This window comes from Nansenia antarctica, assembly GCF_963989245.1.
Source record: "Nansenia antarctica genome assembly, chromosome: 1".
In the NCBI taxonomy this organism is placed as follows: Eukaryota; Metazoa; Chordata; class Actinopteri; order Argentiniformes; family Microstomatidae; genus Nansenia; species Nansenia antarctica.
In genome coordinates, this window is record NC_137674.1 from 58,217,138 (window position 1) to 58,233,072 (window position 15,935).

The window sequence follows — 15,935 nt, forward strand, 5'->3', positions numbered from 1 at the left end:
TTTAGCGCGGGGGTGTTTTGATGCGTGGGTGGACATGTTATCGCGTATTCACTCTTTTCAGCATGAAGGCAACCTTCAATAGAGATACTTCTCCTACACCGTCGACGTGTGGGTAACAGGAAGCGTCTTTAGGGGGCGGCCACCTACTCGGGGGCGGGGACTGAAATCCGGAGGCACAAACAGATGCCGAGTTTGTCACGGCAGCAGAATGTCAGAGCGAGAGTCTCTCTTCAGTAGGAGGAGCAGTGTGACACCACCATATTTCATCCCCCAGCTTGTTATGCACTTTAAGCACTTTTGACCAATTCACAGTAGTTGCTACCCTGGGCTGCATCCTGGTCCTTTCCTGTACACAGCAGTGTGATCACTTATCCTGTCACACGTCGACGAGTAAACTCACTCTAGGTCACCACCGTACTCTACAATCAAGACAGGGGATATGGATCATAATTCCCCAACCCCAGGCAATAGTAGAACTGTAATCATGTGTGTTGCTACATTACATAGAAATTACACCTTATTGAATTTACAGCATGGCATATTACCATGCCATTTCCATGTCGTCTTATTATCATCCTCAGGTTACTAACATACAAAAACACCGTCAGCACTAAGGGCAGCGGTGGCTATTCGGTTGTTAAGTCTGACGTCAAACGTGACGTTTAGCAATTTCCGGGTCCAAACCAGAAATTCCCTGCACCATAGTACCAGTGTACTACAGCGGTAGAATGACAGTTCAATCATTTTTTAGACTCGGATCTATTCATACAACAAGGGACACAGCACTTTCCCGTTTTTCCCATATTTGTCACCGTCTTTGAGCCTTGGAAAAGCGCTATATAAATATAATTAATTATTATTATTACTGAGGCATTTCGAAGACAGCGCCTCAGCCAACTTTGGACCCGGAAACACGTCACGACTTAACAACCGAATGGGCAGGGGTGGGCTCAGCCCACTTAAACGTGAGTCTTGTCGCTTTTTTTTCTTTTTCTGAATTGTTGATATTCCGGGGGTCGTGTTTGAATGTTTAATCTCATAATTTGTATTTACTGTAGGTCCATATACTATGTCTATCTATTTAACACTTAAGGAACGTAAAAGCACCATCTCACCACACACGTTGGTCATGCCATGAATTGCGGTCCTTGCGCCCGCCCGCCCATACAAAATCTATGGCCCTTCCAAGGTGTTGGGTCTGTTCAGCGAATGCTTGGGAGAGTGATATAGTGTAATTTTGACAATATTTCACAAGCCAATCACAAGGTCACGTATGACACTCCTAGAGCACACCTTGTTCATTAACCTGCTAGCATGTGGGTGTGATGTGTGGGAGAGCTAGCACGCCTAGCCTCAGCCTGCAGTAATTAGCTATTAGGCAAAGTCTCACACATGTGGGCTTGAACTCCTCAGAGCTCTCTCTCCCGCCCCCTCTCTCTCTCGCACTCTCTCTCTTCGCTCTCCCTCCCTCCCTCTCTCTCTCTCTCTCTCTCTCTCTCTCTCTCTCTCTCTCTCTCTCTCTCTCTCTCTCTCTCTCTCTCTCTCTCTCTCTCTCTCTCTCTCTCTCTCTCTCTCTCTCTCTCTCTCTCTCTCTCTCTCTCTCTCTCTCTCTCTCTCTCTCTCTCTCTCTCTCTCTCTCTCTCTCTCTCTCTCTCTCTCTCTCTCCCAGCCCAGCTCTGATGAGCTGCAGTAAAACTGAATAATTCACAACTGCAGCACATCTCAGGGTGAAGAGCACAGCAGCCGTGACAGCAGCACACAGAGAGAGACAGTCTGCTTCTCAATCACATCTCCAATAATAACTATAGATCTGCTCACCGTCGCCTGAGCCAATCCGATCCCGTAAGCTAACACCTGGCTCACAGCTTTGACATCATGAGAGATGTTAAGGAGAGATGGGGTTCGACATTTTACTGGTAGATCATATTATATAGATAGGCCTATGTGTCGTTGTCTCTGTGAATTAGATACCCTAGCCATTATAGCTGTCAACATCATAATGGATTCTGTCAGATCAATAAGAGGCATGTGGTTTATTATTTATCAGCGTAATGGATCATTCAGTCAATAACCAAATAAATCAGATCACACTCAATGTTTGCCATCGATCTCTTGAATCAAGAGTGCATGGCTGGAACAAAAGCCGACCACTTGACGACCATTGTTAGTGACCACCGCTTTAACTGTAATACAGATCAATTCAGTTCAATTGTCCCAAAATAAAGATATTCACTATCACAGCTTTGTCATCATTGACAGTAAAGGACACAGTTAAAACCAGACACATCCAGTCATCTAACTTACCACTGTAGGTGACGATGCGTATGGTGGAGTCGCCCTCTCCGAAGCGTGTGATGGGGGTGAGGCGGACCTCGTAGGCCTCCGGCTTGATGAGCTCAGTCAGGTTGTGGGTGATAAGTTCCCCCTTGTTGATTGTCCCCTCCACTGGGATCTCCTGCTCCCACCACCGCTGGAGCCCCGTCTGGATGGGAGGAGGAATTACGGCTTGATTAAAGGTTCAGGTTAGCGTAGCGGAGGTGGTTTGGAACCACTCTCCCATAATCTCTAGCCTTGTCTTGAGACCTGAACACTCCTAAAGCTCTTAAAGCTTGAGACCTGAAGACTCCTAAAGTAACATTGCATCACTAGCATCAACGGGGTGGTGCACAGGAATGGGGTTTCATTTCTTTGATTGGCAAAATAATTCTAGGTCTTTCTCTGTGCCAGCTGTGCGGCAGAACGCGAGGCCTGAATTAGAGTGGCTCAGCTGTAGAGTAAGGGGATATGACTAGCCACGATGCTACGCTCATCAAAGTTCTGTAGAGGTTCTACTCCTTTACTGTAAATCCGTCTCATCTGCCTAGTGTACTGAATAGGGAACATCTTTGTCTTTGAAGTTTTCCCATAATCTTAGTCCACGGTATCTCCTTACCGCTTCATGCAGAGGCCATAAAAGAGGCTCAAACTCGAAAGGAAATTTTTACCATCTCATCTTAAATGTTGCACTCTCATGACCCTGCCTTCAGGTGACTGTCAAACATAGGGAAATCACATGAATTGTATAAGAGTTTTACATTTTATTCATGCCTCAATGATACGATGCAGCGTGTCTTTGAACAGGTACAGGACGGGATTGAAAGACACAAGGAGATGCTTTCACTGGTGGCAATACAACACTTTAACAAGAGCGAGAACAAGACAGAACAACAGAGAAACCAGGGTGTTATTGTCCCCTGGAGGATCATTTTCAGGGGAGAGACCTGAAAAAATAAAACAGAACCACAACAGCCTCTGCATCACAATTAGTCACCATATGTTTGTGTGAATGTTTGATGCCATTAGAGAGAGATGGAGGAGCAAGGAATGACGTGTGGGGACAGTACTAATTAAGTAATTACCCCATAGTGTGGATGCCCTGCAATTATGAAATAAGAGTTCTCATTAAGGAAGGTTCACAGGTAAATAGAGAGGCTTTTGTCTATTATTGATAATTGTACACAGGATACAACACGTGGCCTTACTTTGCCATGTAATTTCCACTTCACTCTCGAGTACAAAAGACATTTAGTAATTTGCTGGAATTGGCTGTGGATGTGAATCTGTTGAGGTGTGTGTGTGTGTGTGTGTGTGTGTGTGTGTGTGTGTGTGTGTGTGTGCGCGCGCGCGTGTGTTTGTATTTGTACTGCTGTTAGAGGCAGATGGAGGCCTTAAATACCAAGCTTGGCACGACAGACATGCAGCTTTAAACCCAGACTGAACAAATGGAGGCTGATAATTCCATCTTTCCCACATCAGGGAGGAATCGACTTTAAAGTGGTCAATTAAATCAAACTTTAATGGCTAATTATAGAATGCTTTTACCTTTTCTATTTTGCACACAATGTCTCTTAGACTTTTTTGGGATTTGGACTGCCTTTTAATTTTCCATTACTGTTCTTCTAAATCTGTGCCACTCAACACAGTTATTATTTCTGTTTACATCCCATTACCTTTCAGTCTCCATTTTCCACGGTGAAAGAGAGTTGCTGTATCACATTTAATATCCCTTGATTGCAGCAACAGTTTGTGATATTTTTTATGGGGCAACTTGGAAACACCAGAGGAGTTGATCAAAGAGCGATCTGGGGCAGAGTGAGATGTAGGAATAATCAAAGTGGCTGTGGAACATTAGGAGGGATCCTGATCCAGATTGCCTGCATGTCATTAGCCTGGCGCCTATTGATCTGGCTACTCCTAACCCTGCTCACTGATCCGCCACTGACTGACAGATCAATTGAATGAGGAGGAGGAAGAGAGGAAAAGAGGGAGGAAGACAGAGAGGTAGAAAGGGCTGTCTTTTGCTGGTTGCAATGTGATGATGTAGATGAAGCTGTATGGAGAGCCTTCATATCTCACTGGTGGAAACTTGGATGTGTTTGATGAGGCAAGGGCAGCAGGAGTGAAGGAGGAGTGATCTATTTCACCCATGATGGCCAATGTGATTTCTGCTTTGTGCTTCTTGCTCCTACATAGCCTTTCAATTAGGGCTTCACTCCCCCCCCCCCCCCCCCTTAGGAAACCATCCATTATGGAGGCATAAAGCCCACCAGCCCTCAGTATTAATTCAGAGGCACCGACAAAGGGGAAATGATAATGATTCTCAGGGAATTGTGTGTGTGTGTGTGTGTGTGGGGGGGGGGGGGGCAGTCATAGCGCTTCTCCGCTCTATAAATAGCAGGAGTGAAGTGGTCCACGTGCCAGCGCTTTCATTACCGCACCAGTGTTTCAGCATCTGGGAGTATCTAAGCATTTATTTATTTACAAAGGAGCCCATCCTCCCTTCCTCTCTCTCTTTTTATCTCTCTCAATCCCTCGTTCCACCTCTCCTCCTTACTCATCCATGTTCCATCGCCAGGGAAAAGAGAAGAGGGTCAGGATTCAATCATCCGTGGCAGATGAAACATGAAAAAGGGGCTCATCTTAAAGATGAATGTTTAGTCCCGCGCTTCTTCACCTGCAGCCTTGTAGCGCCTGAATGTTAGACACTGGAAGGCTGACGGGCCAGAGCAGCATGCTGTCATAGCAGTACAGCAGTCTATTCCTTTGAGATATCAAGGAAAAGAAGACGGAAAAATGTGTTTATGTAAACACCAATTTCCTGCCAGTCAGGTAGAAGATAAAGCTCCCAAAAGCAAGAGCGGGCTGGACTTGCATGCGCGCTCTCTCTCTCTCTCTCTTTCTCATTTGGCAGGTACAACATTCACCCAGGTATGGGTACTACTATGTGTTCTTAGGAGTGCTGTTATAATTGTGAAAATACCAATAAACTATCTTCTTTTTCTATAAACAACAGCAGCAAAGATTACATGTTAATGATTGAGTGATTGCTGAATAAGTGTGGGCCCATTTCAGCACTGATGCAGAATTCATCTGTGAAATTGTGAAAAGGACCAGTTGAATACGGTAGAGAGTAAATGTGTCTTCCTGGCAGTATCTCAAACACAAACCTGGCAAGAACAAGCATGGGCTGCGGCTCATGAATCGCATGAGCACAGCATAATTTTTATCACAAATATTTATCCGTATTTACAAATCATTTTGCAGTGATTAAAATAATGGTTGACAAATATAAGTAAAGAATTGTTTGTGTGTGGATAGTAAATTATATTGTGTTTTTGTTTATGGATCATGGCACACATTTGTACTTATATATATATATATATATATATATATATATATATACTAATCTATCTCCATAGGAATCAAGATTCACTTATAGCTGCTAACAACATGCCAAGGGAACAACCAATTCAATAGAGGTTCTGTACACATGGAAGGAAAGCACAGCATACAATTTCAAGATTTCAATGTCAAGGAAAAATTAGAAGGTATTGCTCTTTCTGTGAGTGAAAAAGAATAACAATATGGTGACTTCAGCATCTGTTAACATCCACAACGGATGACGATTGGTGGTAATTCTTTATTCCTAACTTCATCAAAAGGTGGAGAGAGAGAGAGAGAGAGAGGGAGCGGGATATGAGAGTGGGAGAGGGAGGGAACAGAGACAGAGAGAGGGGGAGGCAGGAGTATGCTTGACACCCTGAATCAAGCACAGCCATCAATCAATGTGTAATGCCTGTCATCCTCAGCAGAGTTTGCTTCAGGAGAAGGTAAACAGGAGAAATGCCTGCTATTCCTCTCTTTGGGGTTCTTCCAACTGAGTCATCGATGGAGAACAAAACAAAAGCTATGCATGGGATCCTCAGAGCTACCTGTCTCTACCACAGAGCTACCTGTCTCTGACAGGCACTCCACCATGTCATCTTTGTCATCAGTAAAGAATCTCTGACAACCATAGGAATGGCAGGATGGGACAGAAAATGATGGATGGAATAAAATAGAAAATAATTGTCTAGAATCTAGAATATATCAGAGAGAAGAAGAGAAGAAGAGGAAGAGAAGAAGAAGAGGATTGACACAGAAACGGAGATGGAGAGACACAGAGATGGACAGACAGACAGACAGACTGACTGAGGGACAGGCAGAGTTCTCTACTTTTACATGTCACATCCACACACTGAGGGACAGACACAAACACACATAAGGCCTCCATCCGCCATACAAACACACACACACACACACACACACACACACACACAGCTAGTTGTCTCACCTGTCGTATGCCAAGTCGATAGGCCATGATGCGGTCCACAGCGTTGGGGTTCATCTGTGTCCACTGGAGCTTAAAGCCATAGACCCTGGGCCGGTTCTGCCACAGGGCGCTGTACGTGTCATAGTAGAACTCTGGGGGGTAGGCCTTACCTGGGGAAAGCAAAACAAACATTCAAAAAAAATTCTCAATTCTACAGTATTACTATAAGTTACCTCTCGATTTACATTCAGTAATTTATGTATAGTCAATGTCATGAATTCATTCCCCCTTTGCCGGTGCCTCTGGTATAAGTCAAAGAGACAGAGTAACTCAGTTAAAGCAAAATCCTATTTGCTTTAACTGAGTTACTCTGTCTCTTTGACTTATACCAGCCAGTTCTGTTCTGGACTTCACGATAGATTGTTGAGACTGAGGATGTCTTCTTTCTGTTACGGTTGGAGTCGCCATTTCCCCGATTTTAATTGTGCGATTAAAATCGGACTACAGACTCCCTCTCCTGACATTTTACCAATACCCCTAAATCAGGGGACCCACACATTTGATCACAATATGTCCAGTTGTATCTTGTAGAAATTGTGGAAGCAAGGCAAGCAATATTGGTAGAGCCTATTGTAATCAGCTTGCCTGGTCCGACTACGTAACAATAAAGTAACAATTGAGAATGGAATGTTGTGGTGCAACAAAATTGCATCGCACGCCGTGTGCATTGGGATGAGATTTTTTATGATTTTCTCATAGACTTCAATGGTGTGAGTTGAAAATTGAATTTTGCAGTGCAACAAAATCGCATCGCACGCCGTGTGCATTGCAATCGAATGTTGTCCGGCAACAAAAATTGCACGCCGTGTGCATTGGCCTTCAGAGTCAATATCCGGGGTCAGTGCAGATAGGCGGGAGGCATTCCAGGTCCTTCCAGCATGTAAGTGTTTGAACTTTTCTTTCTCTACAACGGTCCTTGGTTTTATGAACTTGAGTTCTCCTTTCCTGACTTTCCATGGGTTCCTAATCCGTACTTGGTCACCGGACAGGAAGTCAGCTGCTTTGACATGTCTGTGAGCATCTGTGTATTCTTTTGTCTTCACTTGTTTTTGTTTCACTCTTTCATGCGCAGCGTGCTCATCTGTGGGAGGTACAGGCATGTCCATTATCTGTAGCTTTGTTCTCATTCGTTGGCCATGGAGCAGTTCTGAAGGGAATACTCCAGTGGTAGAATGAGGTGTTGCTCTGTAGTCCATGATCTCAGGAATGATTTCCAGGGTTATCCTTGGATCGATGCAGTCTGTAGACAATATTTTTGAAATCTAAATCTTTCTACTTCTCCGTTGGCTCTTGGATAGTAGACTGAAGACTTGTGATGTATGATCTCCCGCTTTTTGAGAAACTCAGTGGAGACAAACCGAGGTCCATTAGCACGGACCAGTTCCTTTGGATTTCGTTTCACGAGAGAACAGTGGTCAGAAACTGTATAACACTAGCGGCATCAACACAGGGAGTAAAGGCTACTTCAGGCCATTTACTATAGTAGTCTACCAACGTTATGGCAAATCTACAGTCAGCAGATGCTATCTCAAACGGGCCTTCAATGTCCACTGGTAGAGGCACAGGTTATCATTCTGCAAGTAGTCTGCAAGTAGTACTTTATCAGTATCTCTGTCTGAGAGACTATTTTGGGCCACCAGTACAGTTCTCTGTGGTGTTGTTTTGTGCGAACAATGCCTTGGTGGGTTTCATAAGCAATGGCAATGAGTTTGAGCAAACAATGAGTACCTCTGACAATACAGTCGTCCACGACTGCAAGCTCATGACGAATCAAGAAGTATAGTTCTAAGTCAGGATTTAGTGATTTCTTTTGTGAGTGCCAGTCTTTCTGTATCTGTGCATGGAGCTTTGTGAGCACAGGGCAGGCATGACACGCAGACTGGAAGTCCTTCTCAGCACTCAGATCAGTCAGTATGGTTGCAACAGATTCTACATTCTCTGCCCATGCAATGTCAGTTTCAGGAAGTGGAAGTCTAGATAGACAGTCAGCAATATAGTTCAAAGATACAGTTCTGTATTAAACATCACAGTTAAACTCCATCAGACCATCTGGCTATCCGTAGGCCAGCACGGTTATTCCTTTTCAGTCAGAACATAGTCAGCGATTGATCATCAGTGTGTAGCAGGAATCTTCTTCCCCAGTGCCATGTACCCCTTTCTCAGGAGATCAGACGCAGGCTACTAGTGCTTCCTTCTTGACGATTGAAGTCTGAAGCATCTGTAGATACTAAGGTAGGCTTCTTGGGGATGAATAGTGCTAAAGCAGGGCTATTCACGATTATCTTCTTGACTTGGTCAAAGCCTGCTTGTGCTTCATCATAAAATTGAAATGTACTGTTCTGTCGCAGGAGAGCTCTCATAGGCTCCACAACAGTAGCATAGTTGGACACATACTTCCTATACCATGCACTAAGTCGAAGAAATTAGCGCAGGGTTGTAGGATCAGTAGGAGCAGGAGCATTCATGATTACAGTAATGTGTGAGTTATCTGGCTGTAGACTATCAGGACAGATCTTGTAGCCAAGGAAGCTCAGAGTAGTTTGACGGAAATGAATTTTTGTCAAGATTGAGTTTGAATCCAGCTTCCTTGATTTTCTGCAGCACAGCACAGAAGTTGGCTCCGTGTCCGTGTTCAGCCTCTGAGGATCCATTATGCGATTACATCCTCAAGATAACATTGTGCCCATATATTGATACATTCCTTATGTTAGAGAGCACCCTCTAGGATGCAATTACAGCATGTAAAACCACAGTAATGCATTATTATATACAGTAATCCAATGTAATAATGAAATAAGGAATGCAATGCAATATAATGAATGTATAAAGGCATGGACACAACAGTATAGTGAGCCTCATCAACCTAATTCAACATAATTATCTACTTTTAACAGGTAATGAATCTGTCTTGAGGATAGGGCTCGGAACAAAAACAAAAGAAGTAATACTATGCTTTGGGGAAATCGAGATTGACTGTTTCATTCCACCTCTCACTGGTTTGATCAATTCTCATAATCACCTGAGATAATAAGTCACAATCTGTAGGGAGAGTATTTTGTCTTGAAATTCAGACAATAAATCAGGTTAATGATGCCTTGCATTTGTTTGGACAGCAGACTCCAGATCACAGGCCTGTACATGGATAAAGCTGTTTAAAATACCATATTCTTATCCCTAAAAAAGGCACAACCATTTATCAACAAGATAAAATCATTCAGAGAAATAGTGGAAGGAAATCTAATGGGGAAATAATGGAAGAATGTTTTGGGGAAAGTGTTTTTTCCTATAATTTCCATAAAACCTGTTCAGGTACATGTAGTGTACTAATGGATATCAAATCTGCTATTCGTCATGTGCTATAGTATCAGAATATACAGTATAACAAAAACATGTTTTGGTGGTTCAACAGGTATTTTCATCTGTTTCTTGTTGTTCTAAATCTAGATATTTTAGGTGTGTCTGACCAATTTATTCACGTCATGCACTCAAGCTTGAGTTGACTAAGTGAAGTAATAACAGTGTTTCAGTCATCTTTTCAGTGAACACTACTGCAGAGAAAAAAAATCTAATAGGGAGGATAAACATACAACAGAAAGTCTAGACACTGTAAGGTCCTACAATCTTCCACAGTCCAGAAGCCGGGACAAAGGAACATTTAGTTCTTTGTATTCATGTCATGTTTTGTAGCATGTGACTTTGAAAGGTCATATAGTACATGCAGTACATCAGTCCCAAAAAGACAATAATAATAAAATGCTGCTGAGAAAACAAACCCAGTATATTAATCTGATAATGTAAAAAGTCACGTTTCATCTTGGGCTCGATAAACCTGCTTTCATCGCAATAGGTCACGTACTGTGAGGGGAAAAAAAAAAGAGTATTTTATATTTCCTCATGTTCCTTTATTCCCTTGTTCGAAACAAAACAATTGAAATGGACTGGAGTACTGGAGCTGTGATAGAAACACGAACAAAGCTAGCAAGGTCAAACAGTGTAGATGACGCAGCATCAAAGCACTTCAGTTGCAAGTATTTTGTTGAGCTTTCCATAGGAGATTTACAGCTCAGTATAGGAATGGAACTGTTGTCAAAACAATTATGGGGTATTATCAAGCTAGATAAAGGCTTGTATTAAATGCAAATATACAGCTCACACACTGTTGGATATATCAAACATACAGTTAATCAATGCAGTGTTAATAAAGCGTAGTAAACAATCTGCTGAAGATTGAGCTTTTTTAATGTCTGTATGCAGCAATTCCTTTTGGGTTTATTAACATTAAACCTATTGTGACATATTATCTTCAGCAGCCATATGACAGCCCGACTACTCCCAGAGGCACCTATGCACAATATGTACTGTATGATGTGTTATAGCATAGCCAGATGGCCCAGTTGAACACAGTTGGCTGAAACTCCTACAGAACATGAATTAGATGTTTACACCAACATAGGTTGCTGTCTGCAAATACCCTGTTTAGGTTTAGTGAGTCATAATCCCTGGGTACAGTACATTTCTTAATTGGAAAATCAGAATCAGAATCAAAGTTGATCACTATTTGATGCTGATAATATATCAGTGAAAATCAACCAATATAAAGTAAATTCCAGTCCTAATCAAAACAAATACCTAGACTAAAGTAATCTATATAAAACACAAACATCAGCAACACAGAGTAAATAAGCCTGCTTTGGAGGAAAATATCAGGATGTGTGTACTGGCAATAACCAATGACAAATGTTTTGTTCTACTGGCTTTACTGTGCCCTAGACTCTGTACTCTGTTTCGAGTGTTGTTCAAAGAGTCGAGTTGTTCAAAGAACAGCATACAAATGTATCCTTCCCATGAGTCCAAAACTTACTCCAATAACATAACATTCTCCTCATCGCTGCTGACTCTGGCCGCAGCAGCATATTCATCCTCCTGGACCTCTCTGCAGCCATTGACACAGTCTCCCATACCATTCTCCCCAAACGCCTAGCTGACTACCGAGGCCTTGGTACAGCTCTCTCCTGGTTCCAGTCCTACCTCTCCAACAGCAAACAATTTGTCACCATCAACGGCTCCAGTTCTTCCCCAGCCCCGGTCAACCAAGGCGTGCCTCAAGGCTCTGTGCTTGGACCCCTCCTCTTCACTATTTACATGCTTACCCTCGGCCAGATCATCCGCCACCACGGCCTAAACTTCCACTGCTATGCTGATGACACCCAGCTGTATCTCAGCACTACACCATCCTTTCAGCTCCCCCTCAATCTCTTGTCGACTGCCTGCTTGTAATAAAAACATGGATGTCAGCCAACCTACTCAAACTCAACAGCAAAAAAACAGAGCTCATGGTTGTGGCACCCAAGGCGCTGCTCCAGAAGGTTGGTGACTTTCTCCTCCAGGTCGACAGTTGCACCATCTCCCGATCTCCGCAACCTGGGTGTCTTGAGGACTCCACCCTCTCCTTCCAGTCACACATCAAATCCATCACCAAATCTGCCTTCTTCCACCTCAAAAACATTGCCAGACTCCGATCGTCCCTCTCAGACTTAGTGGCCGAAACCCTTGTCCACATCTTCGTCATCTCCCGCCTGGACTATTGCAGAGTCCTGTTCGGGGTACCCAGCAAAGCCTTGGACAGGCTCCAGTATGTGCAGAGCTCAGCTGTCAGGGTTCTCATCCACACCAAGCCCTGGCAGCACATCACCCCCACCCTCATTCACCTCCACTGGCTCCTGGTCAAGTCTCGCATCATGTACAAAATCCTCCTTCTCACCTACAAATCCCTTCATGCCTGCGCCCGCCAGTAGCTAACTGACCTTCTCTGCCAACGTACCCCATCCCGGAACCTGCGGTCCTCAGACATGGGTCTGCTTTCCACCCCCCACACCAACCTACGAACCTTCGGGGACAGCGCCTTCAGTGTGGCAGCGCCTACCCTTTGGAACTCTCTCCCCACAGCGATCTGCTCACCAAGGCCTTTGGCCCTTAGTTTAGTGTTGTAGCTGTCTCTGTATTTTCTGTTTTGTCTCTCTGACTGTTTTTCTGTCAAATTTGTAAAGCATCCTTGGGTTCTGTGAAAGGCGCTATATAAAACCAAAATATTATTATTATTATTATTCCTTTTCTCTAGAAAGAGAAAAAAATACATTCTAGTCTAGCTTTTGTGTTAGTGTTATCCACCAACATCTGAAAGACTCACAAGTCACCATGCTTCTAAAGGGAACTATACTTACTGTCTCAGTCTGTCCTTCAAGGCTGACACACTCCAAGATTAGCCCCTAACACCATTCACATGTTCCCTGTTTGCTCCAACCACATAATGTCACTCATCACTGCCTATCCATCACTGTCAGATAGTCACTTTGGGCTGGGGAACATATTCAACCTTCTACTGTATGAGGGAGGTGTTTTAAATCTCCTCAGTTACACTGGTTATCAGAGGGAGGCTAGTGGAGGTAGAAATCGAAGGACGGGGCTCATTGTAATGCATGGAATGGAGACCTGGGGTCAGTTTCCTGAAAGCCTCATAGCTAAAGTTGTACTTTATCTTGTTTGAAATTCCTGGCTCACTTCTCTCACGGAACAGCAAAGTTCTTCCTTCACACATCACATTCTTTCGTGCGCAGAAGATTGATCTGCAAACACTGATTGAACTGTTTCTATCTCGTGGCTTTTGCGTAAATGAACTAATAATTAAAAAGTACTACTTAAGCTACAAAGCTTGACGGATATAGACACCTCGTCATTTCATACAGTACATGCATCTTCACATCCTCAACTATTCAGCAATGATACACTCATGTAAAGCACAAGTATCTCATACCCAATGAAATAAAGGCAATCATAAACCCCACACTCCAATCATGTTTTACTGTACATTCCCCTGTGTGAAAAGCTAACAGATTAGGTGGGCTCATAGAGTGGAGTGAGCACCTAGACATCAGATAGTGTCTGCTTTTTTTTTTGCTCTCCTCTCTCTTACTGGAAGACCATAAAAAAAGAGAAGAATGGGACTGAAGGGCCCATCATGTTCTGGTGCTGCCAAGGCTCAGTGGTACAGATTAAAACCCTCTGAAGACGTTGCCACCCTGGCATGATTTCATGGCCTGTTTCAGTCAAACCCACAGTCCATGCAGATGTCCCCTCAGCCAGGCGCTTGCGAATAGACACGCGAGGACACACGCACACAGACACACAGACACACCCCCCCCCACACACAGCCTAGCGTGCCAAGGAAAGGGCTGGAAGTGTGTGTGTGCCCCCTAAGCATGGCCTGCTTCCCAGCTCTGAAGTGTCTGTGTGTGGATGGGAGTGAGAGTGTGTGTGTGTGTGTGTGTGTGTGTGTGTGTGCATGCTTGTGTATGCCCCCCGGTGTGATGACTGAGACCCTGGGTTTGTGTGTCCGGGCTGGCATGATGACAGGGACCCTGGGTTTAATTGACCCAATGTGGCATTTGGCCAAAGCTTTGACAGATACATTTTTGCTGTACACCCATCCGACCTTCGGTGCGCGCTCTCGCTCTATCTCACGCTCTCGCGCTCTCACTCACGCTCTCACTCACACTCGTACTCTCACTCTTGCGCTTGTGCTCTCTCGCTGACGCTCTCACGCTCTCTCATTTGGTAGGTACAACATTCATCCAGATAGGCTACAACTATGTGATCTTAGGAGTGCTGTTATAATTGTGAAAATACCTATAAACTGAATCATTGACATGATGAAGCTGTGTTGTGTTTTGCTTATCCTATGAATCCCCCCCCCCCCCCCCCCCAGTGTGACTGAGCAGTTGAGATCTATAGTAATGTGCTGCCCCAATGTTTTGGCTCTCCTACATTGCTGTTGTTGTAGTATCTCCTCTTAAACAGCTCATCGGCTAAACTCCAGCATTACTACCTAAATGGAATGCACTTAAATATTCTAAAGCGCTTTACAATGGCCTCTCATTCACCCATTCACACACACATTCACACACCAACGGCGGCAAACTACCATGCAAGGCGCTGGCCCACTCATTGGGAGCAGTTTGGGGTTCAGTGTCTTTTCCCAAGGACACGTCGACATGTGGACAGCCGGCGATCGAACCTCTGAACCGGCAACCTTGCAATCGCTAAGACGCCGGCTCGTCCTTCCTGAGGCCTCACCCCCTCCGCTGCCCTCTGAGCTACATCGTATTAATCACAAAATTATGTCAATCTCTCACTCTGGCCCCTTCGCTGCCTTCCAGTAGAAAGCTCAGAAGGAGCTCATCTTTAAAGAGGTGGGGGAGAGTTGAGGGAGGGATAGGGTACATTGGATTTCACGGATAATCGGGAGCCCAAAGTGGATTTTCTGCGCTGTGCTCTCAGTCCCCAGGGTGACTAACAGAGCCTCCATACCTTTGGCAGCCACTATGTCCAGATGGTGGGAATCTGGAGCACTGGGAGGCAGTGATGGAGAGAGAGAGGGAGGGAGGGAGGGGGGGGATTAAAGGGAGGGATGTAGGGAGGGTGAGTGAGTGATAGGATGCGAGTCTGGGCCCTGCAGAGAAAAGCAAATGGCTGTAGGGGGATGATCTGCTCTGCTCTCTACTACTCTACCTGTTCCTCTGGGGGAGCCCTGACATAGGACACACTGATGAGACAGAGTTCATCTTTTGGAAGGAGGAAGGAAGGAGGGAGAGGGAAAGAAAGAGAGAAAGAAAGAGAAAGTAAGAGGGGAGAGGGAGAGAAAGAGAGAGAAAAAGTGAGAGGTGGCAAGAAAGAGAGAGAGAGAGAGAGAGAGAAAGAAATAAATAAATGGACAATATCAAGGCACAGTACTTTGTGGCTCTGAGGATCAGAGTGACAAATACTCCACAGACCCTGCGGCCGAGCTCCTAATGGGTGGTCTGGGAGACTGAGACCATGGCCAGGTTTCATCCTGCGGCTTTTCCAGACTGCACAACAAATCAAGGCCAAACACAAATGGTCCGCGAGAACAATGACATAGCCACCGATGCAATGCTCTTTTCTGCTATTTTCAGACCCTTTCATTGTGTGAAGACACTGCATGGTAATCTAACAATAAATAGCCCAAGGATTCGTGTCTTGTCATGAGCTGTCATTCGTAATCTGGGGAGTGAAGACTGACACCAATCATAAAGGAGATGTCTCCTATTCAAATTTACAATCTGTGGATGCTGTCTCTCCCACTATTTTCTATCAATTACTGACACACCATCTGACAGGCGGATTTACATTTTCTGCAGACCTTCACCCATCCTTCACCCATCCTAAA

General features: G+C 44.4%; 1 protein-coding gene across 1 annotated transcript in view; it reads right to left on the reverse strand.

Moving 5' to 3' along the window:
• LOC308175418 (MAM domain-containing glycosylphosphatidylinositol anchor protein 2) overlaps window positions 1–15,935 on the reverse strand; it is a gene marked incomplete at both ends in the record, with an annotated part of 202,491 nt that overhangs the window by 15,338 nt on the left and 171,218 nt on the right. Inside the window, 2 exons of the mRNA XM_080550231.1 lie at window positions 2,305–2,482; window positions 6,653–6,801. Of these exons, the coding sequence (XP_080406357.1) occupies window positions 2,305–2,482; window positions 6,653–6,801 (327 nt within the window). The remainder of the gene's footprint in view (window positions 1–2,304; window positions 2,483–6,652; window positions 6,802–15,935) is intronic.